At 31.9% G+C, this 25,816-nt stretch overlaps 5 protein-coding genes across 7 annotated transcripts in view; 1 reads left to right on the forward strand and 4 right to left on the reverse strand.

The window, feature by feature from the left end:
• Nucleotides 1-1,051: 1,051 nt before the first annotated feature.
• On the reverse strand, nucleotides 1,052-3,056 carry LOC107361562 (uncharacterized). Of its 2 annotated transcripts, none has more exons than XM_015928399.3 (6): nucleotides 2,848-3,056; nucleotides 2,646-2,705; nucleotides 2,479-2,585; nucleotides 2,042-2,402; nucleotides 1,778-1,977; nucleotides 1,052-1,602 (listed from the first exon to the last, which is right to left on the reverse strand). In XM_015928399.3, exons 1-6 carry the CDS (start codon nucleotides 2,933-2,935, stop codon nucleotides 1,213-1,215), a joined length of 1,206 nt encoding a protein of 401 aa, XP_015783885.2. In that variant the 5' UTR covers nucleotides 2,936-3,056; the 3' UTR covers nucleotides 1,052-1,212. The 2 variants fall into 2 exon arrangements, with proteins under 2 accessions (XP_015783885.2, XP_089122596.1); XM_089266470.1 differs by having other exon boundaries at nucleotides 1,301-1,441; nucleotides 2,848-3,055.
• Nucleotides 3,057-4,050: 994 nt separating this feature from the next.
• Nucleotides 4,051-8,174, reverse strand: su(f) (cleavage stimulation factor subunit su(f)). 2 transcript variants are annotated; one of them, XM_015928998.3, is made up of 4 exons: nucleotides 7,824-8,174; nucleotides 7,302-7,599; nucleotides 5,610-7,134; nucleotides 4,051-5,116 (listed from the first exon to the last, which is right to left on the reverse strand). In XM_015928998.3, the coding sequence occupies exons 2-4, from the start codon at nucleotides 7,587-7,589 to the stop codon at nucleotides 4,656-4,658; spliced, it is 2,274 nt and encodes a 757-aa protein (XP_015784484.1). In that variant the 5' UTR covers nucleotides 7,590-7,599; nucleotides 7,824-8,174; the 3' UTR covers nucleotides 4,051-4,655. The 2 variants fall into 2 exon arrangements, with proteins under 2 accessions (XP_015784484.1, XP_015784483.1); XM_015928997.3 differs by lacking the exon at nucleotides 7,824-8,174 and having other exon boundaries at nucleotides 7,302-7,681.
• Nucleotides 8,175-8,253: 79 nt separating this feature from the next.
• Nucleotides 8,254-9,184, forward strand: Prosbeta6 (proteasome beta6 subunit). Its single transcript, XM_015928878.3, has one exon. The coding sequence runs from the start codon at nucleotides 8,335-8,337 to the stop codon at nucleotides 9,040-9,042; it is 708 nt and encodes a 235-aa protein (XP_015784364.2). The 5' UTR covers nucleotides 8,254-8,334; the 3' UTR covers nucleotides 9,043-9,184.
• LOC107361927 (putative maleylacetoacetate isomerase 2) lies at nucleotides 9,165-10,134 on the reverse strand. Its single transcript, XM_015928879.3, has 3 exons — nucleotides 10,032-10,134; nucleotides 9,920-9,971; nucleotides 9,165-9,855 (listed from the first exon to the last, which is right to left on the reverse strand). Exons 1-3 carry the CDS (start codon nucleotides 10,041-10,043, stop codon nucleotides 9,269-9,271), a joined length of 651 nt encoding a protein of 216 aa, XP_015784365.1. The 5' UTR covers nucleotides 10,044-10,134; the 3' UTR covers nucleotides 9,165-9,268.
• Nucleotides 10,135-10,283: 149 nt separating this feature from the next.
• The window catches only part of LOC107361925 (nephrin-like), a 66,104-nt gene continuing 50,571 nt past the window's right edge, over nucleotides 10,284-25,816 (reverse strand). The window contains exons 6-11 of the mRNA XM_015928877.3: nucleotides 20,546-20,722; nucleotides 14,200-14,496; nucleotides 13,763-14,062; nucleotides 12,780-13,382; nucleotides 12,350-12,709; nucleotides 10,284-12,270 (exon numbers count right to left, since the gene is read on the reverse strand). Of these exons, the coding sequence (XP_015784363.2) occupies nucleotides 10,700-12,270; nucleotides 12,350-12,709; nucleotides 12,780-13,382; nucleotides 13,763-14,062; nucleotides 14,200-14,496; nucleotides 20,546-20,722 (3,308 nt within the window). The 3' untranslated portion in view covers nucleotides 10,284-10,699. The remainder of the gene's footprint in view (nucleotides 12,271-12,349; nucleotides 12,710-12,779; nucleotides 13,383-13,762; nucleotides 14,063-14,199; nucleotides 14,497-20,545; nucleotides 20,723-25,816) is intronic.

Here is a 25,816-nt window from a genome sequence, read left to right on the forward strand (position 1 = left end):
ATTTATCTCATCTTCAGGATCTTTAAAATTTTCATTTGTGAATTTATTGGTTATTACAGTCGTAAAAAAATGAATAAATACAAATGTACGTTGATCAAGTCGTGGCTCGAGATTGCTCGTTATTCTGAGATGGATCTTTACCAACATTTTGAGGAAGATTGTTAGACACTAGGAAAAGATGGTGAAAATTTATTGACATTTCACTATATGCTGGAATTCATTTCGATCATTTGGCCTCAACGGCATCTCTTTAGATGAGACAATACATTTTATTAACTGAAAAAAATCGCAAAAAAGTATTTCATCGAGTAAGAAATGAAAAAATGGGCTCGAGAAGGTACCATCAATAGAATCTCCTGATTTATAATAAACACAAATGATACAAATGTACTAGTAAATGAGTTGGTAATTACCTTTATAGCAGTTTATTAAATCATCCAAGTAATTCACATAAGCAAAAATGGCGAGCAAACACTCATCTGGAAGTTAATTGATCAACATTGTAAAATCCAATTATCGCAAAAACTAGTTTTGTCTTGTTTATTGTGCTTTTAAACTCTACTAGCTAGAAAACGGAAAAAGATTTAAATGCGATCCACATAAATTGTTTGATCATTAGAATGTATTAATTTTAATTCACAAAGATATCAGCAGTATATTGAGATAATTTGTAAGATTAATCTCATCTTCAGGATTTGAAAAAGTTTCCTTTGTGAGTTTATTGAAAAAATCAAAGTACATTTATTATTACCTGTCAAAATAGGGCTTCACAGTCGCAAAAATGGGTGTATTTACCCTGCTCAAGTCGTGTTTTAGATTGCTGGGCATCCTGAGATGAATCTTTGCAATTTATTCGCATTTTGAATGAACCGAAGTATGTAACTAAATTTTTGCATGGTCCCTACTAGAATGAGATTGTGTTTCTAATCCATTCCAAAACTGAGTTAATGAAGAATCTATGTAATTTGATTGATTCAAGTCCGTAAATTAACATAATAATAGCTAACAACCAAAATGTGTCTGAAATTTAAACATAAATCTAGAGTGGTAATCGATTTTAAAATAATGAAATTTAATAGTGAGAATAAGCTATTTTCAGTTAGTGTTATTATTTGGTAGGTTTCTTTATTTACAAGAAAGAGATTGAATGCAAACACTTCAAATGGGCTTCCGCACCCGAAGAGTAACAAATGTATCGGTAAATATGTATTTTCAATAATAAATAGGAACCAAGAAAAATGGAAGATCATCAAAACGTTTGCGAAAACAATGTTTCATGAAATCAAAGTTTCGACTAATTATTTCTCGTTTAGTGGACAGCTGAGGCCAATCTGACGCGAGTTCATCGCGATTTCCTTTGAAGTAAAACTTGAGTGATCGTCCATATCTTTTACAATAGTCTTGAACATAATCAGCAGCTTTTTGAGTCACTTTTTTACATCTAGAAACATCAAATAGAACTAGATTAGGTAAAATGTGAACCAATTTTTCGATAGATGGATTTTTTATAAAACGTATGTTCCTCAACGAAAGATGCTTGAGGTTCGGATATCTGATCAACGCTCTTATTAAATCGTTGCAGTCACGACAGGAACCACCATGCTATTAATAAAAAATAAATTAGTTTATATTGATAAATTTTGAATAAATGACCATGTTGACTTGAACTATACAACATAACCTAACCTGGTCGATTTCAAGCTGAAATAGATCAAATCATTTGTATTCTGAAAATGTTTTAAAAAGCAATGAAATTTCAGATGGTTTTTATACTTACATAATCTATAACTAAATCTTGCAAACACTCGTGTTTCAATGTTTCATCAACAAAAAAGCGATCATTATCCACGTAAAGATGTGCACTTTGTAAATTTGGACATGAATTAATGAGCTGGAAAGCGTAACAAATATCAACTGATAAAACTTCCAGTTCAAGTATTTTAAGCTTTTCAAGTGCTGGACCTTTGTATTGACTATCTGTGGATGAAAGATTGATTTTAATAAACAAACGTTTTTAACAAAATATTTGTATAATAAATACCAATGGTACGAATATGTAGTCTTTCAAGATTCGGGAAATGATGTAAAACTGTTTCGAAATCCGGATAATAATACCAAGGGTGCAATTGCTTGATATTGTAACCATTTTGTAGGATATCTGGCTTGAAATTCGAGACGGATAGCATTTCGAGTTTATCACAATATTTTTCTATTGACACATCACAGCAATTGATTATTCCTTTCAAAGATTTAAGATCTCTGAAACATTGTAGAATTTTTTCAAGATTTTTTGCTTCATTTGCAAGATCTTCTGCGTTATTTTCAAGATCTCCTACTCCCTTTAAGAATTCAAGTGTACTATGAAGAAAATTTGAATTAAATAAATTTGAATTGTGCAAAATCTAAGAGAAAAAGATAAAGAAAATTGATATTTAATGAAAAATCCACAATGGTGTTTGATTAATAATATCAACTTACTATTAAATTTGGAAATAATGTATTCAGCAAGGTTTCACGTCTAGTGCTCAAATCTAGTCCTTGATAATAAACAGAATCAGATGAATAATCAGGATTCTCTGGAAATTCTGCAATTAAAAAATTGATTACAATAAGAGTAAGAATTAATGAAAATTTGGAAAACTTACCCATCAAATATTTAACTTTCCTCGTTCGCTCAGCGATTAAATGGCTCCATTTAATACACACTGAAATGAAATTTTTAATGAATTACTGAATTTAGTGTTTTTACTCAATCATTATTCAATTGATACATAACCAACACAGCAAAACTCAATCTGTGAAAATATTTAAATATAAGTAGACTAATGTATATGAGTTGGTAATTACCTTTAAAGCAGTTGGCTAAATCTTCCAAGTTATTCAAACAATCAAAAATGGTGAGCAAACAATCATCTGGAAGTTCATTAATCAACATTGTAAAATCAACAAATAACAATAAGTTTTTTCCAAAAACTTGTTTTATCTTGAATCTTGTGATTGTAGACCAAAGAGTAGAACAACTACACAGTGGTGGGAAAGTTTCTGGTGTGTGCGAGGGGATAAAAATGCGCAAGAAGGGGGCACTCATTATGGAAAATAATACATAATAAGTCTATTGAGCAGCTAAAAGGCGTACGCCCTCACACCAGAAACTTTCCCACCACTCTGTACTTAATGTACCGGTATTGCTCTTTGTTGTAGACGCTACTGTTAAATAAAACGGAAAAATAGCTAATTTTGAATCACTGAATTTGATTGGTCGTTAGAGTGTAAAATCTAATTTTAATTCACATAGATGTCAGCAGTTTATTGAGATAATTTGTATGATTTATCTCATCTTCAGGATCTTTAAAATTTTCATTCGTGAGTTTATTGGTTATTACAGTCGTAAAAAATGGATAAATATAAATGTACGTTGATCAAGTCGTGGTTCGAGATTGCTGGACATCCTGAGATGGATATTTTCAATTTACCCACATTTTGAGGAGGATTGTTAGACACCAGGAAAAGATGGTGACAATTTAGTGACATCTCGCGAGATGCCGAAATCATTTCGATTCTTCGGCCTCAACGGTCTTTAGATTAGACAATACATTTTATTAACTGAAAAAAATCGGAAGTAAGTATTCAATCGAATGAATTAAATTAATGGAAAATACATATTTATAATATTAATCAGGTTTATTTATTTATGAATTACTCATTAACGGTCGCCAAAAAAGTTTTAAGTGTATCAGTTATAATCTTATTGCATATTCAACCAATATAACAATGTACAATTATATTAATATATTTTATACGCCTAGTAAAGGTTTACAAAGAAACTATCCAGTGATTTGAATTACAATCAAGATTATTTGCCATGTTTATGGATTGAAAAATGAAAAATGATTAAATTGCAGAAAGTTGGAAATAGCATCTTTCAAGTTGGAGTTGTTTTGAAATCTTGCTGTTCCTACAAGTCTTACATTCCATGTTTCGGCTGTATTCATGAATGGCCGTAATTGTTTTTAGAATAAATCTTTGCCGATTGTTCAACTTGAATATGGATCAAGCAAAAAATTCGTGATTTTTATTGACAAAAGCACGATTTGTTTATTTGATTGTTCCAAATAGATCAATTGATTAGACAAAAGACAATACTTTTATTTGGTGGACGGTTGCGAGTTATTAATTATTATCTTACAGAGGTTATTTTAAATTTTTGACCAATATTCACATGTGACATGGGTTTCGTTAATGTTTTTGAACCATGCTGATGAAGTGAGGGACAACCATCAACTGCCGTTTTCTCAGAGTTTTAATGGAGAAAAAATATTCTACAAAATAAAATTATTCATCCCAAGATGATAGTGGTAATGATGATAGAAGCTTTCGTTGATGGACACAGAAACATTTAAATGTTTATAGAAAACAATAGTTAATGAAGATGATCAATTGATGAAGTATAGTGAAAATTGTGATTAGCATGATGCTGATGATGTTATGGTTATGCTGGTAATGAGAATGATGCAAATGGTAAGAGCGAGTGTGTTTGTGATTGATGTGGAAGATGAAATTTGATTTGACGTAAGGACCGATTTGATTTCGAGGGTTCTTTGATGTACTCAGAAACAAAATAGATATTTATAATTTAGTCATTGAGGTCATTGAGGTCACTTCACTCTTTTTTGCAATTGTCTTGTTCGATAGATGTCAAATGCTGGGGGATTAGCTGGATTTGAGTTATCATTTTCAGGATCCTCCTCGTCGTCATCATGTCCAATTATTCTTTTCATTCCTCCTGGTCCACCAGGTCCACCTGAACCTGAACCACCACCTCCACCGCCTTTCTCCTGGCTTGAGTTACTCATGATTGGATTAAATGTTTTAGACGCTTGAATTGCTGTCTCAAAAAGTTTAATGTTATGATGATTATTTTGGTCTGGTTTGTAATTAGGTTTTTCAATAGAAATGTCAATCTTATTTGTGTTGCGAATAAGGTTCATCAACTCATCAACAATGACGAAGGGTCCATGGAAAGAGCTAGGGTGCGGTAATTGGGCTAGCAATTGGCCAACAGCTGGTGGTGGTGGAAATATTCCTCCAGGAACTGAATGTGACCCAGGAATTAAAACTATTTGATAAAGGAAAAACGAAAGTCATGAGTTGAAGGATGAAAGAAGCATAAAAAAATAAATACGATGTGAAGTGTGTGAAGTAATTACTGTAAATGTAGTTAAGAAACGTGAATAAAATGTAAAATAGTAAAATAATTTAAATAAATCCAAATTTTAGTTACTTTATTACGAAAACGAACCAACGTATGTAACTAGATTTTTGCATGGTCCCTACTAGGATGAGATTGTGTTTCTAATCCATTCCAAAACTGAGTTAATGAAGAATCTATGTAATTTGATTGATTCAAGTCCGTAAATTAATATAATAATAGCTAACAACCAAAATGTATCTAAAATTTAAGCATAAATCTAGAGTGGTAATCGATTTTAAAATAATGAAATTTAATAGTGAGAATAAGCTATTTTCAGTTAATGTCATTATCTGGTGGGTTGCTTTATCTACAAGAAAGGTAATAAAAAAACTGAATTTGATAATTCTCATCTGCTCACCGGATGTTAGAACTGGCTTATAGGGTATCATCTGATTAAGATCAGGGGTGACTTGATTTGATGAGCTAGGCTCAATGTTATTTGTAGGTGAATTTGAGTTAACAGGAGCTGGTACATTATTAATCGAGGCAGCAGCAGCAGCAGCGGGTCCAAGCAAATTACCCAGTGTTTGTGACAGTCCATTAGGAAGCGATGATTTAAATTGATAACCAATTGATTTTAATTCGTGTGTTGAGCAAGGCATCAGGTCTTGAAATTTATATCTATCAACAAGATACGCTGTCTCGGATGAAACTTTTGTGATCTCTTGAATAATAATGGCTCTTCTTTTTTCTACTTTAATTACAGAAGAAAGATCACCAATATTTGATTCAAATGTTAAAAAACGATTCCATATTTGTAAAGAGTCAGCTGGATCAAGAGCATTCGAGGTGAGGACACGTTCAAAAAGAACACGAGCATTGTTCTCCTCGTTCTGTGCTGAAAGGAAATCAATGTACGATGATATGTAATTAGCATTGTTCCCATACCGTTTAAGGCCCAACTCAAATATTTTACAAGCAACATTCTTGTCTTTCGAACAGTAATACTCCATTAGAGCAGCACAAGTGAATACCTGATGTCCACATCGAGGATCTTCACGGGCTCTTTTAAAAACATTTCTCGCCGCTTTTATTCCTTCGGACCGACGTGAAAATTTCATAAATTGTATATAGACTAGGGTAGGATCAAGTTTATCATCTTTTATATCTAAAAGTCTATTATAAATTTCAACAGCTTTATTTTTATTATTACGACCTTCTTCAAAATCAGCATAAGCAAAATGAATCAACAAACTTGTCTTGAGCAGGGTTGAGATAGCTCTCTCATAAACAGCCGAAGAATCTTCTTGTAAACTTTTAAATTGGTTCATGTCTCCTTTGTCACTCATCATTTTAGAATTTTCTTCAAGATAAGCAGCATATTCATACCAAATATCGGGATAATGACCTAAACACAGAAGACATGTTTCATAAGCAAAGACAACTCTTTTGATCACTAGACCTGGATCTTCACTCCTAAGGGGATTACTCTTTTCCCAAGCTATGTATTTGCGCCAGATATCAACTTGTTTTAAATCTTCAGGTCGACAAGAAGGTGGTAGTGAGGGCGCATTACGATTAAGACCTCGAGTAATAGCTTCATATTCCTTGGCTACACGACGGGCATTCATGTAATCTCTACTGCGATCCGCTATCATTTTTTCTGCAATCATTTGGTTAATACTTTGCTCATATGCTATATAATCACGCCAGAATTGATCAATGTTCATCATTGGATTTATTACTCCTCGCTGGTATACTCTACGAACCGCAGTTATTTTTTGATTTTCCGCATAACTGCCAACAGCTTCCACATTTTTCAGGAAGGAGACATAATCATTCCAAATTGGGTACGAATGATTGTCAATACCAATCTTATCTAAAGCAAAATCATACGCTTGAGCCATTTTTTCCCGAAATGATGGATGAGGTGCTTTTGTTTCCTAAATACATTTAATAACCAGACAAAGAAAAAAAAGAAAACAGACAAAATAGCAAAAAAGCCGAGAAAAAAAGGAGAAATGGGAGTAAAGCCGAATAATTATAATGGTAAACCATATGTACATGTAATATGGATTATATTGATGTGTATTTCAGTGAAACAACTTACTTTAATATAATTTAGGTAACATCTCCACAAATCAATGTGAAGAACTTTAATTAAACACCTTTGAAATAATTTTTCCACTTTATCATAGTTGCGAGATTTCATTTCATGATCAATATACAATTTCCAATATCTGCCGGTCAGAGGGAATTGTGTAACCAGTCTTTCATAGAAAGGACGAGCTTCTTCAAGCTTCTTGGCTCCATACTCCTTTATTAAAATCTGCCAGGCTTCGGTATCCCATGGATTTTCCTGGAGCCGAGCTTCGGCCTTTTGTCCTCTTTCCGACATAATTGGTAACCTACACGTAAAAAATAAACAATGCAAAAATGATTACAATTAATTGGCAAATGATTAACAAAACAAAATACAAAAACAAGAGGATAAACTACTAAAGAGCTCAGAAGGCTACAGCCAATGAGAAATAAGCGTCAGAAGCCATAGAAACCGTTCCGTAGCAACCATGAAATTTCACGTTAAAATAGCACAATTGTTAGCACAAACTATAAACCAACAGAAACAAACCTTGAGTAAAATGAATTCTGTAAAATCTGATTCTATCATTAGACAAACATGTTTATTCAATCAGAGTGTTGATTCTAAAGTTGACTGATGGTTAAAATTGAAGATTCATCGGTAAGTGTAACGATAAAGACTTGTGGTTACTAGTAACCAAGCAAAACGACCGTTTCTTGAGCACAAAACAACCAATCACTTTACGTGTTTACATTGAGAGGGAAATTTAAAAGAAAGACAAGAAAGTAAAATGAAAATTCCGAAAGCTTTGTAAACATGTAAATAGATGGCGCAGAAAAGGATGAAAATTGAAATTCTGCATTTCCAATGGTAAATGTAACTATTAAATAACCGGTAACTACAGTTGCTGTTTTTAGTGATTAATCAACATCCCGACATTGATATTTGCAATTGTTCAAAGATCCCTCTCAATTGTAATTTTGTTAAATCATTTAGTTTACGAAATTTCACTTTATTTTCTTGAAATATTAATTTGAATTGTGTTTGTTTATTGTCATCGATGTTTAAGGAAATGCAAAGCTTGGCTAATGCCCAGATGACTGACGGGTCTATCCATAAGGTCGCAGGTTTCTATCCTTATGCTGACAATGGAGGAACTCTGGCCGCTATCGCTGGTGATGGATTTGTTGTAATTGGTGGTGATACAAGATTAACCACTGGATATCAAATTTATTCTAGAGAAGCATCAAAGCTCACCAAACTTACTGATAAAACTATTATTGGTTCCTGTGGATGTTGGTGTGACAGTTTAACGTTTACTAAAGGACTTCATATACGTTTACAATATTATCTGTATGAAAACAACAAGCCAATCTCAACTAATGCTACCGCTCAATTGGTATCTAATATGCTGTATCAGAAGCGATTCTTCCCTTACTATGTTAGTACTATAGTTGCTGGGTTAGATGCTGATAATCAAGGAGCTGTTTACTCTTATGACCCAGTTGGATCTACTGAACGTCATCGATATCGGGCTCAAGGGACAGCTGGATCTCTAATTCAACCTTTCCTTGATTGTGTGCTCGGACGAGGTAACCAGACAGCTCCTGAGCCAGAAAAACTGACAAAAGAGCAGGCTATGATTTATCTAAAAGATGCCTTTATGTCCGCCGCTGAAAGAGAAATAGGTTGTGGTGACTTTTTGCAAATTATGATTGTTACACCACAAGGAGTGGAAGAAGAACGTTTCAAATTGAGAAAAGATTAATAAATCTGAAATAAGTAAACTTTAGTCTCCATTTTTCTGGTTCAACTTTTCATTACTACTCAAAGATTCATTAAAAGTTGTTTTGCTATCAAGAGTCTTAAGAGAAAATCAACAATTAAAGATTTCGTAAAATTTAAAGAAATTTTAATGTTTATACATTTACTGTTTCGACATCGACAAATCTCTATTTTGAGTAACCGGGACAAGTTGTGTGATAAACATTACATTACTGTGCATCTGGTTGAGCTGAAGGATGAGCAGCTTTGAAAGCTTCATGTTCCTCTAAAAGTTGGCTGATGCGGTTTATGATTGGAAATTGGTTCATATCAACATTAAATCTTCGAGCATTATAAACTTGAGGAACCAAGAACACATCGGCAATAGAAATAGTATCTTTCACGCAATATTTTCCACTTGTAGTCGCTAAAATACTTTCTAATGATTTAAACTTATTGTCAATCAATCGGTGCGCCCATTCCGCTTTAGATCCACCAAGTTTTTCAATCTCAGCTAAAACGAATAGATTTTGTAGTGGCTGGATTCCTGAGTTTATTGCTTCTGTTATGGCAATAGCATTTGCTCTATCAATCGGGTCTTTCGGGTAAATACTAGGTTCTGGTTTATAAGATTCCAAATAATCAATGATTGCCATAGATTCAAATAAGGTATACTTCTGATTATCTTTGTTAACCACTAAAGCTGGGATGAAACCTAATGGATTTACTTTCAAAAAATCTGGCTTCTTTTGTTCTCCTCCATCTTTAATCAAGTTGACGGTTAGATATTCATAAGGAATTTCTTTGAGGGCAAGAGCTGTATGAAAAATTGAAGGTTAGATAAAGTACTGATTTAAAGGTCGACAAGTATTTGAACTTACCAATTCTAACTCGATATGAACAAGAGCTTCGCCAGTATGAATAAAGACCTAACTAGGGATGAAAATTCACATTCAGAATAAAAAATATTACATGATCACAATGAAAACTTACCTTTTGAGCCATTTTTGGTCAATTAATCAATTCAGTAGTTGAAATGTTGAGGGATAGACAGTTCTTCAATAAAGTTGACTTTGATCTCTTAAAAACTAAAGCAACCAGCAATTGATTTAGTTGAATCTCACAAAGATTTCCTCAATACTTTTGATTCCATGGTAACAATCAACACACTTAAAACGCCATTACCGTAATTGATTGTTACCTTGAATTGTTTACCAATTTGACAAACGCATTCAGAAAATTTTCTTCGATAGAGTTGAAAACAATATTTAAAATTGAAATATTGCTCTTAAATATTTTATTAATGATGAGACAATGCAAAGATAATGTTATTAGTGAAAGAAATGTATAAAAATTTATTTATGCACATATCGTAGGTACAATTTATAAGTACATTATCTTTTACATTATGTATACAATAAATGACAATATAAGAATAAAGATGATTACCAACAGCATTACTTTTTCAGTCTATAACAGAAGTTAATTGAAGAGAAAGGGTGAAAACAATTTAAATATCTGTACATCTATAACACTGTTTATCGTCAGTTGATTTCCAAAAAACATAAATGATTGGTCAGAAGTGCTGTGAACCCAGAATGAATGAGAATGACACTAAGATTCGAAAAAATGACTTTGTCGTTAACAATTAAGAAATTAAATTAGTAAGGAATATCATTTGCCTTATAATTACAATCACATAAAGGAGCACAATCACCTGAGTGAAATTGTGTCTGTGAACAACTATGATTAATAACATTTTTAACGATAACCGTTCCGTTATCTAGTAATTGAGCATGAGAGGTCATTCCCATTGGTATTATCTCAGGTTCTAAAGATTCAATATGGTTAAAATGGCGATCTTCAGGTGGCTTCTTGAGGATTCCATTAACATGTACACAATTATTGACAGCATTATGATTATCAAGGCTTGTTGGTTTATTAAGGCTTGCAGGTCCATCAACTATTAAAGAACCTGATTGAAGTCCATTAGAAGACACATTTTTATCAGGAATAGCATTACTGGCTAACCATTTCCAACTTTTGTGTTTCATACAAAATAAAATTAAGGCACAGTTAATTAAAGCAATTAAAATACCCATGGTGATAACCACCATGATTAATGTTAATTTTGCTTGGTCAAAAGATGAGGTACTTTCGGAAGAAGAAAGATCTGAGTTATCAATTAGAGGGGAACCATTGTTGGAAGCATCTGGAGATAAAGTAGTGAAGGAGACAAAATTTGATGGTAAAGTTGATGAGCTCGACTCAATCGATGAGCCAAGAGCATTTCGAGATATTATTGTTACACCATATTCTTGGCGTGAAAGTAATCCACCGATGGTTAACATAGTTTCATTTGTTTCTTCAGTTAGGCGAGATTTTACTTGAATACTACGATTGGCATTGGACGTTGATGAAGAAGGGGAAGAAGAGGCTACTGAAGAAGATTGACTAGATTCAGTTCCATGTATTGGCCAAACTTTAGCTTTGAAAAATTGAGGCAGGCCTCCATTGAAACCAGGTAACCAAGATAAACTAACAGATCTATGATCAACACGAACAATAGTAATATTGGTAACAGGATCGGGAGGACTTTTAGGCCTCAAAGAGATTTCAGTAAATTCCGAGCCTCGTTCATTAAGGGCAATACACTTAAGGCGAGATCCAAACTCTTCAGCGCGAATTTTCTTAATCAAAAGCTTGGATTCATACAATTCTGGATCAGTTTCACTTCGACTTCTAGATACCATGAAACGATAGACAGCATCTGGACTGTAACGCGTTTCTCGAGTATAACCAATATCTTTATTAACTGAGTCAACCCATTTGAAGTGAACCTCAGGAATACCTCGCGCTGAACAGGTCAAGACAGTGTCAGCTCCTTCATCTATAACTACTATTGGAGAACGGTTGACAATGATTGGCTTATATTTGAGGGATAACTTTAGTTTGGCCATCGAAGGAGCTTTAATACCATTGGAAGCTTTACAAGTGTAAAAACCTTCATCGGAAGAGTGGACATCAGAGAAGCGAAGGATCGATCGACCCTTTTCTCTGTCAACAGTTATCCTTGAATCGGTCAATGGAAATGACTGACCCGGAGGTGGACCTTTTAACCATTCAATAGTCATCTCGTTCATTGGATTACCAATTGCTTCACATGTCATTGATGAAGAGCCACTCAGTTCTGTGAGAACATTTTCAGAAGTTTTTACTATTGTGGCACCAACTATCAAATACAAAGTAAAAAAGAGAATTAATTCGTCAATCATTGGTCATAAATTATTATTAAAACAAGTAATACTTACACAAAACATTAAGAACAACAGTTGCTTTTGTGGTTCCTTCACTATTGCTAACTTCACATTCATATTCACCCCCATCATACCTTTCAACTCTAGATATTTTGAGAAATGGTCCATCAACCAAGATTCTTTCACTAAATTGATCTGGTCGCAAGTCGTTCGGGTAATTTGCTTCTCGACTTGCATTGGATTCATATTTCTTATTTAATTTGTGTGGAAGCTCTTCAATCAAAGTCATTCCGTTTTTAAGCCAAACATAATGAAGAGGAACTGGGAAACCAGAGGCAGTCATATTGATAATAAACGAGCTTTCTTCAATTACATCGAACTTTTGAAATAACGGAGCCGAAAATTTAGGTTTATCTGTAAAATGTTTAAAGAGCGAAAAATTGATAAAATGCACCAAAAATTAAATCAAGCAAAAGACACTTACGTAAAACTCGAAGATGATAATTTTTCTCAACTGAACGTTCCATTAGTTTGTTTTGACTTTTGCAAATAACTATTGATTGATCATGTTTATCCGTTACTGACATTGTCAATGAGCTTCTAGTATTTTTACCACTATACTGTCCCTCAGTTATCTCGTCAGATGAGTGTTTCATCAACATGCCATTGTAAAACCATGAAACACTACAAGGTGGATTACACGAGCCAGTCTCACAATACAATTTAACATCATTCCCATGAGCAGGATGCTTTGGACTGGAATTTATTTTGATAGAAGAAGCCATAAAAATAACGTTTAAGGAGACTGAAGTCACCAAAGGCTCAGAAGTTGCTCTGTTTGAGGCTTCACATCGGTAAATGGCTCCATTATCTGAAGGTTTGGCTCGGATTATCAATTGGCTTGTAACACCGGTACTAGAAACTGTTGAAAGGCCATTAATTTCCCGGTCAGATCCAAGACCTTTATACCATTTAAGGGTTGCCAAAGGATTACCTCCGGTTGAAAGACACTCCAACCTGGACGTTTCATCTTCAAGTAAATTGGTTCCATTTTTAATCCCTACAATAGTTGGATGACCAGGAGGATCTGAATTAAAAAATAAAAAATACGCATGAATGAGAAAAATTATGATGCTAATGAGATGAAAAATAGTAATATTTGCATAAGTTTATATTAATAGATGGACATGGAATACTTCATCACTATTTGAGATTAGTTACCAAATAAACTAACTATGGTTATACTGAGATGAATTAAAATAAATATGCTATTAATTCAGTTTTTTATATTTGCCAATGACAGGTTAAATTGTCTGTGGACAGAAAACTGAGATGAAACCTTTGATAATGGAAAATATAGAGATATTAATTCGAGCAGAATCTGGTTAGATGGAATGTTTTAGGTTAAACAGAAAACAGAAATGCTGATAAACATGTAGGAGTAGGAAATTAACAATAAAAACCTACATATAATCTGAATCTGGATGGTTTTAAAGATGGTTTCCTTAATCATCTTTGAATTACCAAAGCAAATAACTTTTTTATAATTAGTTGCACTTGGTGATAATACAATTGTTATATTTGACAATGTTTTATATCCTTCCTTGACTGTTTCAATTCTTTGTTCTAATCCTTTAACAGGTAAACCATCAATAGTCCAACTAACATCAGTAACAGGATTTGAAGGTCCAATTGAGCATTCTAAATTCAATTTATCACCAAGTTTACCTTCAACTGGACCAGAGATCACAATTTTTGTTGGAGCATCTAAAGAAAGAGAGAAAAGCATAAATTAGGTTAAATAATGGTTTGTTATGAATGTTTGTCGACTGTAAACCAAACCTCTGGTGAATGGTCAGATTATAAACTGAGGCTTGTAAGCAGGTTGGTAGGCATATACTTACACAAAACAGATAACTTGATTGTTGTCGTTAATGGTTTACTTGACACTAAATTAGTAGCCTCGCAAGTTATCAAGGCATTATTGTCACTTGGTTTAACCACAAAGGAATAAGTATTAGTTGAATCTTTACCATCAGCGGAAGATGAAAAACTTGTATCAACCGTAACATTATCTTTTAACCAGAATAGTTTAGGTGAAGGATTACCACCTCGAGAAATACAGGCTAAAGTTAAAGTATCAAAGGCACTTATTTGATCACCATTGGTGTATCCTTCAATTTGTGGTGTTCCAGGAGGCACTGAATAGGAAAAACAATTGAATAAAAAGCAGAAAAAACAGAAGGATTTTAATTAATCTTCATCATAAGTAATGTTATAAAGAAAATAAAAGAGCTCAACAAAATTGGATTAAGATTCCTTTGAAAAGCTTTAAGAGTAAATCAATTTGCATGATAAACTATTAACTTTGATCATCCTTGTATGGATAATTAATTCACATTTCAAGTAAACTGAACAATTAGCGATAATCCTTGTACATTAATCACAAAACACAAGATCAATAAATTGAAAGAAACAAGTTGAAAAATATTAGCAAGCAAAGTGAAGAGACAAGAAAACAAAGTCCAAACTTATTCTCAATTCAAGTGAACAAAGCTTCACAAATGAAAATAACTTTCCTTTAAATGATAATTGAAATGAAAACTTGCGATTCTTCTTTAATCAACTCAATGAAAATTATTCCAACATATGAAATTTAGGTTAAATAAACAAATAATCCTGAGTAATCTTTGTAACTAAGAATTTAAATTGAAATTTTATCCTCAGACTTAATAAGATAATTTGATTCTTGAAGTTTACCAGAAATTTTAAACCAAAATTTGTTAACATCATTAGCCACAAGCTCAACATCTTGACTAGATTTCAATGAACATCCATTTTTGTTGAGGTGATCTATTTCACTGAACTTGTAACAATTGGAATCAATCTGTGATTTGTCACAATCAATTAAACACTTTTTCAGCAGCAATCATAATATCGAAAACTTCAGCTTATGGTAAACAGAATCTTGAATTTGCTTGAGTTTGTTGAACACAGGTTTTAATATCACCGAGCACAATTGCCTATGGGTTACCAATACAAGAAGAGTTCACAGTCCTTTTGCTTTTCTTTCAGATTGTCTTTCACATAAACTACCTTCTAATTCAATTTAATTTTGGTTCGAGTAAGATATCAATAATTTATCCTGACTCTGTAAGTCAATTGGGTCTGATCAAATATTCAATTTAACCATTTATTTTTAGACTTGGAGTGAGTGAAATTTTCAAGACTGGCATTTTAATCATCAATCTATTAGAGCAACAAGAAGCTGAACGTTATAAAAGTGAATTGTAACACAATACAAAAGTGTATAATTTTTTCCCTGTTAATTTGTGGCAGAAACAACTCGATGTAATTAAAGTAATAGAGTTTAATTAAAAAGCAAGAGCAAAAGAAAAACGAGCGATGAAAAGCAAGAAAAAGAATAATGAATTTACCCTTTTCATTGTAATCAACTTTTCAAAAAACAATCTATTGTTTAAATTGTATTGAAAGGTAAACTCGCTGTAAAAAGAGAGATTCGTTCATTATTATACTCAACACACATTATATGATCAATTACATATTGAAGTTAATTTACGTACACCAGACAACACAAGATTGATCACGTAACCCCAATAATAAACTATGATAATTATAGCTAAAGTTGTTGTATATGTAATCACGGGTGATTGGAATCACAGTTAAACACTTTGTTCAATCCTGGGTAAATCAAGAGTCAACATTAAACATGTAAAAAGGCACTGAGTTTATCCAGCAGACGATGTAAAAGGTTGGCAGGCAAAAAAAATGAAAAAGAGAGAAGCGAAAATAACAATTGATGAAATAAGATTAACTATGATATAATAAGTTGATCATAAATTAAATAAAAATACTCGAGTAATCAAGTTAACCAGAAACAAGAAACCAAAATAAGAAACACTCAATGGAAAGAAATCACCAGAAGAAAGGCAAACAATAAAAAGAACCAACACTAATGTAGAAATGGTTTGTTATATTAAATTGAGAGGCAAAAAAGATAATTGTCTTTGATTGTTTATTATTTTCACCAACAAAATCATAATGTTAACTTAATGGTATCAACTATATAACATTAAATTCAATTTACTCTGATGTTAAACATAAAATAAAAAAGCCTAACAATTACATGCAATGAAAAAAAATTAACCGATCTCGTCTGTTAATTATGCTTAGCCAATAGTGATGTACCAATATTATTGTTTGAGCAATAATATTCGATATTTCTCTCTCGATATTTATCGATATTTTTTACAATATATCGAATATTCAAATTAGCTAAACTTTTGCTCTTAAACGTTAATTAATGGCCAAATTCAAACTTCTCGGAAGTGAAATTAAAGTGTTACTTTTTTCTGTGCATTTTTAGACCTTTAACTTGTCATTTCTTTGTATTAACTTGCTAGAAATTTCATTCAATAAATCAAGCTGACCGTGAATCTCAACTTGTTACTATGAAAATATTGTAAAAGTAGCGATATTTCGTCGATATTAGATATTATTTCTAAATATTGCTTCGATTTTAATATTGCAATATATTCGATATTCCTTGCAATAATATTGTGCTCTTCGATAAATATTTTTTTTCAATATCGTACACCACTATTAGCCAATGGTAAACCTGGTTGATCGCGCCTTTACTCACATTCATTTTAACCAATCAAAACAGAGAGGCAAATTTAAACCCAATTTAGGTAAAGAACCCAAAAATGATTAAAAATTTCTGGTTAAATGTAAATTTTCAATCAAGTAGTTGAGTCAAAAAAGTAACACATTGAATATGATTTATTATGAAGAGTAACCCAAAAAGTAAAAACTAAGCAAACCTGCATTCATTTGAACATTAAAGGTAAACTCAATTTATAAGGTAACTGGATAAAAATTTATACCATTCAGATAAATGTGAGTTATCATGATAAGTTAAGGTTTAATAACAAGAAAAAAATTCACATAAATAGATATTAAATGGAATAGATGAAAAAAGGAAAAAAACTGAAACTCATCCAATGTGTTACAAATGATTTCATTTTGTTTATTCATTTTCATATTCAACTTTTGTCATCCTTCAGACACTTTATATTTTCAGATTAAACCCATTGAACCATGTAATAAACCCTGCATGGAAACAATCTTATAATAAATACAAAAATTGTTCACCAAAATATCCTAAAAATACGAGAAAAGAGAATCACAGAGTTGATAGAAGTTGAAATCTATTGACATTTTCCTGTCCATATATTTTCCTTATTGCTTCAATCGAGTATAATTTAGAGAATCTGTTTTTCCTTCAAAACTATAATCAACAATTTAACTCGATTTAGCTTCAAATAAATTGAAAGTTACAAATAATTAGAAATGAAGAAAATCTTTCTGCAAATTACAAGATTCTTGAGCCATTTACGTTCATCCATTCAATCGTTACTTTGGAAATGAATTTTCAATTCGATTGGTTGGCAAATTTTGAAAAACGAATTAATTTGATTACTCTTTCAACGGTTGAACAAAAAGTTAACCAGATTTGCTTGGAACAAGAAAATGGTTGAAAAATTTCAATCTTTTTCTTGGGATTGATAATGAATAAATTATCATTTTAAATGGACAAAATGTGTAAAACTGGATCCATTTGATTCCATTCAGTGTGATGTTTATCATGAACATTGAACATTTGTTAACATTGAGCTTTATCATTTTGTGAATAAACTGATATTGATATTGAGTGAAAACCAAGTGTTTAATGAACCAAATCAAATTGAACCTTTGATTTTTCCATTGATTCTCCTGATGAATGAACCAGATTGATTGAGATAATGAGTTTTTCATCTCTTTTCCTTCTTTTCTATGAACACACAGAAAAATCTCTTTTTTCCCTTCTTTTTCATGGAAACTTTCCCTTTGTTATTAGCAACTACAAGCAACACACAGTTGCTTTATGATAATAATGGTTGAACAAGATCAACTAATGCTATTCTTATTGATATTTCATTGGCATTTAACCAATGATCAAATTGTGTTCAAATCATGTTCAAAATCAATCAAACTGTAACCTTTGCTTCAACAGAAACTCAGCAAAAAGCAAGAAAGAAAACCAGAAAACTGAACAATTCTTAAGATGAATTGTCTCAAAGGCTGTTTTAAACTTAATATGATAACTTGATGGTAATTCAATTCATGTTCACCTTTGAAGCTTTTAAATGTTTAATGCAGTTGAAAGGTAATGCAAGACGCTAAATATAATGCTTGATAAAATTGGAAGAAACGTTTATTCTTGGGAGTTGAAACTCCCTGTTGGGTTATGAACTTGATCATGTTTGGATAATGTGACATTTTTCAATGTAATTGAGAGTTTCATTTGAATTGGCAATTTTCCTGTTTTTTGAGATTCTATTTTTACTCCATTCTGTTGGTATCATTACACTGCTCTGAATAGAGTTGAAATTAATGTCTCAAGGTAAATGATGAATGGAAGGACAAGTGAAAAGATTAGAGCGGCAAGTAGGAGTGGAACAGTTTCATCTTGTCTTCAAGCTATTCATTTCATCATGAACACCATCTTTTGTCATTTTTGTTTCGTTTCCATTTTTCTTTCTCTTCATCATTCCTCTCTCTTTAAAGAGCCATTCAAGGCATCCTTGACTGTCTTTGCTCAATCTATTGATAGATTTGTTCATCAATCGTAGTTGTGATAAACTGATAAGAATCAGAAGGTTACAAGTGATCTTGTTGGCCAGCAAAAAGTGGCTAAGAATGCTAATACAACATGAGATACTTTGAGTTACGCCTACGGCTAACAAGAGGTTCAATTCAACAGATATAGTAATGATAGGATCGCTTCAATTCTGAGAATTAAAGATGGGTAAATGGTGAAAGAAGGTAAAGCCCATCATGATGAACATGTTAGAAGAGAAGAGTTTGTTTTCTCCAAAAAAAAGAAGGCAAAATACATCAATCACTGCTCTCCTAGATTTAAGTATTTTTTTCTGATAAACTCACTTTTCCTCCATCTAATGTAATCCAGACTCAAAATGTAAAATAAAAAGCTAACGATTCATCATTTACCAAATTGCAACACCTTGTCAAATGTGATCTGACAGAATCACAAACAATCATTTCATCAAAGTTGCAAAAAAGTTTCCTCTAAAATCGTCGAGCATTCTAATGATTTTGAAACTCGATTCCTTCACAACTTCATGTCACTAAGATCAGTCGAAATGCGTGCATTTAGTCAAACTAACGATGTTGGTTGAAACTCAAAAAAAATATATTCGAGTTACTTTTTCATCGACTTTGCATATTATAGTTTAGTCAAGCTTGAATTTTGTGACTTTCTATCTCATCTCAAGTATCTTGGCCTTAAGATAACATTGATTTGTGAGATCAACTGATGTGCATAAATTGGTTTACTTTTTCATTGTTGGTATTGCAGAACTGGCTTGGACTGTAAGTTATCAGCGACTAAGATTCATAAGAAAATCAAATTGTGTGACTGCGAATGCAATCGAATGATTTCTAACTTTTAGGCAAAAGATTGTGATTGAGTTTGATTCGATGTTAAGTGAAGTTATGAGTTCATTTCTGGGTTTTACTGTTTTGTCTAATGCATATGAAGAGTGGAATCAATTTTGACTTGGTGAATCTTTTGATATTTTTAATGACTGTTATCGTTTAATTAACTCTTATTGATGGGAATGTTAAAGGGCAGATGAAAAGTTTTTATTGATTCCAAGAGAAAGTTTAATCGAAGCGAATGTATCTGTAAACAATTGTGTTCATCAACAAATCGTTTCTCAATTTGCACCATAAAAAGGGAAGAGAACGAAAGTCAATATTGATTTTGTAAATGCTTTTGACCAAATTTGTTCACCATTTATTGATTACACTCTTTGCAAATTAGTATTTTCCCAATCAATAAACTATCCAGCAAAGTTGATTTCATTTGCTAATGCACATTAATTAATTTTCCCTGTAAATAAGTAAATAAGAATAGAAGCCAATTGAAGATCAACTTTTAACATTCCCAGTGAAATGAAGCAAATCCAAAAGAGCAACTCAAAAGAAGTGCAAAAAAAAACGAAAAAGTGAAATGCAAATTTCAATTATCCAAACATGAATTTTACATCATTAACCAAGCTTATAATTAAAACTAAACATGAAACTGAATATCAATTTTTCGCAAAACTGTTATTAAAACAAGATACAACCGAAGAGAAAAAAAAGTTGACTCGATTAACTCACCTAAAACACTGATGGACAAAGTGTTGACCAAGGGTCGACCAAGAGCAGGATGGGTTGCTTTACATGTATACTGGACACCATTGTCGTCGAGTTTAACAAACAGTGACAAGATGGATCGAGTCGAAGTTAATTTACCATTCAAACCGAGACCATCCATAATGAAGGTATCAAAATTTTCTGCAACAAGAGGAAACAATTAGAAACGAAATTAGCTTTAATTTAAAGTTGAACATCTCATCAAATCTGAATCATGAATAAAAGTAACAAAGTAATATTTTCTTCTCTTTTTACAGGGAATTAAACCAAACCTCTTTCACCGAGCATCAACTAATCAACTAATTGTGCTATTGATTAGTATGGTAAAGAAAAAAATTGACTTCGAAAAAAAGTATTCTTTTCTCTTCATAATTATCGTTGGAATTATCATTATTATCATCGTTGGTATCATTGTTATTAAAGTTATTATTGAAGTTGTTATCATCATTAGTGGAATTGTGGAGAAAGAAAAATTTGTTGGAAAAAAATGAGCAACAAAAAAGTTCGTGATAAGTATCTTAAGTTATCCGAGCGATGAATATGATGCTTAATTAGCATTAATTACAGTCATTATGAATCAACTATTCATCATTGGAACTCTTGGTGAGACAAAAAGATGGTAAGATGATGATGAACATGATGAGGTTCGTTGCAACGAAAATGGAAACTTTTCTTTTCTCTGTTTTCATTGTTGGCCAATTTCTTTAAACAATTGAGTTTCAATTGTTTCACATTTAATCAAGATGAAGTTGATTTGATTAACTGTGAAAAGTATAGTTAGAGTTTTGCACATTTTCACATTCAAATGAATGGGTTGATTGAAAGTGAGCAAATTAACTTTGCATATTGAGTAACATGCTAATTCAATAAAATGTTTAACGAAAATTCATTTGGGAATCTTGATCAAACAGCATTGAAAGTTAGTCTTTTTTTTGTATTTTCAAGATTCAATCAACAATCTTTGATTTTGCTCATTATTCAATGTTCAACATTTGCTCATTCATTAACCATCGATTCTGGGTTAATCTGATTATCAAATGAATTTTGAGGAAAAAATGTTTTCAACATTTTGTAAACAAACGAAATTCAGAGATTTTCTACTCTTCTCCTCGTCAAATGATTAATCTTGTTTACCTTTTAATATCTGAGTTTCAGCTCAATATTGAAAGTCTTATAATCTTTGACAATTTGAAATTCAGTCTGAAAAAGAATCGTAATTTGGAGGGAACTTGAAGGGATTTGCGTTTTTTGTAATTGTTGGTTTACTTTGTAATGTCATTGGAATGAAATCAGATTGGATTGATTAGTGATGAAAATTGTGATTTAGAAAGATTAATTGGAATTCAATTATGACAAACAATTGATTGATGAACATTTTGCTCGATATTTAATCAGACGTTTTTGAAAAGGTAAAGACAATGAGATATGTTTGGTCGAATGAATAAGATGAGGAAAATGATGAGATGGTGAAGAGATGAAAGATGAGGATAAATAACCTTGTAACCTGATCTCATTGTCTTGTCAATTTATTTAGCATCATTAAATGTATTTGTAGAACCATTAAAGTGTTTTTACTGTTGATGAAAAAATCAGTCAACATTAGCTTATAAGAGTAGGGAATGGAGAAAGGCTTTTGTTCACTCTTTGCATATCATTATTTTAAGTGTATAATGAATGGTTTGATTCACAGAACTCACTGAACAATTGGAATTCCAAAAATTCAACTTTATTCAGTCAAATAGAGATGTTATTTTTATCACTTGAGTTTACTTCGAGTTGCACCTTGGATGGCATTTTAAACATTCTATTTTTTCTCTTGTAGAAATGCGTCATTCGTCAGTTTTTTTGTTCTGTTGGATGCTGGGATTGGGTTCAGTTTTAATGGTGTTTTTGGTCTCGTAATTATCATGTTTTCTCGACTTTTTTGTTGTTGAAATGGAGGGAATCTTTCGGAAGGAAGTTTGGGTTCGAAAAATGTTTAATCAACAGTTCTGATGAGATTTGTGATCATTTTTGATCATCATTATTGCTCAGTGTTTTTCATCTTCTCTCTTCTTGGATTAATGGTTTCAAATGTTTCCATCGATTTTTGCTTCTGTCTTCTTTTATTGAACAAGTTGAGTAAGTTGCTTTCCAAAACAATATTGATGATGAAAATGGTGAAAGGAACAAGAGAAAAGGGCGAAAATTCTGACAAACGGAAAGATAATAATAAGAGCTAATAAGTGAGAGCATGTGAATCTCAACAGGAATCAGAATTGATAACTTTTAAGAATCTCTCAAATTATCATCGACTTGACTTTGGTTAGGGAAGCGAAAAAAGAAACTCTTGAAAGTTGAAGGAAAAAAAGTTAACAACTGAAATACTGAAAAGACTGAAAAATCAAGATAATCATCAATTATTCAGAATCATTATTTTTATTATCCATTTCCGAAGAGAGTCAAACTGAATTTGGATTTTAAATTTAAACCCTTTTCTCTTAATCAATTTATAACACTGAACTGATGGAGTTTGGTGAGCATTTGGTTTCTTCAAGAGACAAAAGAGTCTTTTGATGGTAACTTTGTATCTTCAATATTATCCACGGCAACTGTTACAGACCTTCACAACAGATTTCATACTTAACCGGTCTGACCTCCAAGATATACAGATGTACACTTACAGGTCAAGGGATGGCTTGTGTAAGCCAAACTAACTCTGAAAAGAAATCGAATGCTCGCTAAACTTTGCTAGGACATTCATCAGGAAAACTCTTTACTTTTGTTAGAATAATAAAAACTGAAAAAAGCGAATTGAAGTGAGTGTATTTATTCATTAGCTGTCTAAATTAAAATAGCAAATGTTGCATCTTCTGAGAATGCAAGGTTAATTGAGGTTAAACTTGAATCAATCATTTGTTTAACTTGATTTCATCAGTGAAGAGCTCTTAGAGACACTTAATTGTGTCCCTGAATAAATTGATTGAATCAATTAAAGTAAACAATTGAGCCATAAGTTATAAAAATCGGAATGAGCTTTAAACTTGAACAATTCAAGTTTAATTAAAAACACGGCTTAAGTGAATCAATTAATTTGTAGATGCAAAAAACAACTGAAAGCAAACTATTAAAGTTGCGAATGTAAATCAAAAAGTAAAACTTGATGAAGCCATTTTCACATGATTTTTAACTTTTAAATCGATTGAATCACTTCCACTTTTTGTTCATCAACTCAATCAAAAATGATTCATTTGCAGATTATCAAGAGATTGAAAGTACTGTTTCTTGTAATTATTTCACATGATAGAAATTAGTTTAATAAGTTAACAGATTAATGAAGATTCTGAAGATGATGATCAAAGAAGGGGAACAAAATAATCCAAGAAATGAGTGTTTCTCCTGTTTGGCTCTTCTTTTACTCTTCACAGCTCCTATTTATCTTCATCATCATCTATTTCACTTTGAGCACATTTTCACCCATTTCACATTCAGCCTACTTTATCTCAATAAAATCTGATCAACTGTTCATGATGTCTTTAATTAACTATAGTTAAACGGTGTGATGATAACGAAAGTTAAACAACAATGGAAGCATCAAAAAGACAAATAGATTGAGAAAATAAGTTTCAGTTGAACAACAGATAAACTCTTATTTTCTTGACCTCATTTTAGTAACTGAATGGTTCACCAGACTTTTCAATTGCAATTCAGATTCCCAATCAAATTCAGATTCAAATTTATCCTCAAACTTTGATATCTAACCAATAACATAGAAAGTTGGACACAGAAAAAAGTCACATTTTACTCCAAGTTTTAAACCAACGATGCAAGTGAAAAACTGTGTGTAAATACATGAACCATGCAACACCAAGTAATAATGGTCAAGTTATTAACTTAATCAATCAACCTTTGGCTAACCAAAACACAAGAAGTCGAAAATCTTTCACTTTGATTGATCATCTTTCATCGTCATTTCCCATTCCCAGAGACTTATGAATATTTCAACCTGGCAAACTCACTCAGTCCCATTAACCACAGACTACAATGAGGGTCTTTCCGTGTTTTACATCGTAAACACATCATTCATCAGCACTTGCTCATCAAACCCACAATCATATTCATTACCTTCATCTTGATCAACATATCGAGCTTCATTAAAGTCATACTTGTTAGACCATAAGACAACATCCTTTCAACCTAACAAGTCACTTCTTTCCCCATCAAAAATGACTTACATTCAGCCATTTCCACTTTCAAACTTTCCTTCCTAATCGAGTCTTCATTTCAATGCAAAAGTCTGAAGCTTACAGACTAATTGACCACAAATATTCCTAGTCACTGAGAAGGTCAGAAAAAAACTGAATCGTATCATCGTCACTGTTGAACAGAAAATCATTTATCATTCTTATTAGTCTATTTTTATTAGGCTAATCGTCTTGAACGCTATTCATTTGTTAAGTTAAATTGAAATATGAACTTCAACTCAATCATTTTGACAATCATTGACCCAAATACATTGGATTAATAAATCAAGCAAAGTTACCATTGAAGAAGATTACGATTGAAAACAATTTGAATTGAATTTGAAGAGAAAAATCATTTTACTTTTTTCTCTCAACCAGCAAATTCATTAATCAACAATTTTTCATTTTCAGAAAATTCAATTTTCTTTTATTGAATGAAAAAAAAGTATAATTCATTTACAGGGTAAACGTTCATCAATATAAATTTGGTTCATTGTTTTTTATTGAAAACAATTTCAATTGTTCAAATTGATCTCAATGAATCGAACTATTTTCCTTTATTATTCAATAGCCAATTGTTCCCTTCAATTGAAATGGATAAAATTAATGATTATAATTGTTACAATTAATGGTTATGCATTTGAGATTCAATTTCATAATTATTCACTTTCTTCCATTCAGTTAATCAAACCAAGTTGAACCAAAGAAAACGTTGAGTAATTAAAAAGCAAACTTTCCATTGCAATTGTTTCCAATGTTGATGCTTAATTAGAGCCAATCACGCAAAACTTGTTAAATTATTGCAAGGCCAGAGTTATCAGGTTTAATGTTCAATTTGCATTTAACATGTATAATTATTATGCATCAAAAAATCCATGTTTCACTCAAAACTTGTATTCAATGTAACAATTTCGATGGTCCCAATTGAGCCTTGAAATTATTCCTATTGTTGACCATTTGAATCAGAACATTATTGTTTTATTAAATATACATTTTGCCCTTTCATTAAATG

The sequence above is a fragment of the Tetranychus urticae genome, chromosome 1 (assembly GCF_039701765.1).
Source record: "Tetranychus urticae isolate SD_2017Ah chromosome 1, NJAU_TeUrti_SD_1.0, whole genome shotgun sequence".
In the NCBI taxonomy this organism is placed as follows: domain Eukaryota; kingdom Metazoa; phylum Arthropoda; class Arachnida; order Trombidiformes; family Tetranychidae; genus Tetranychus; species Tetranychus urticae.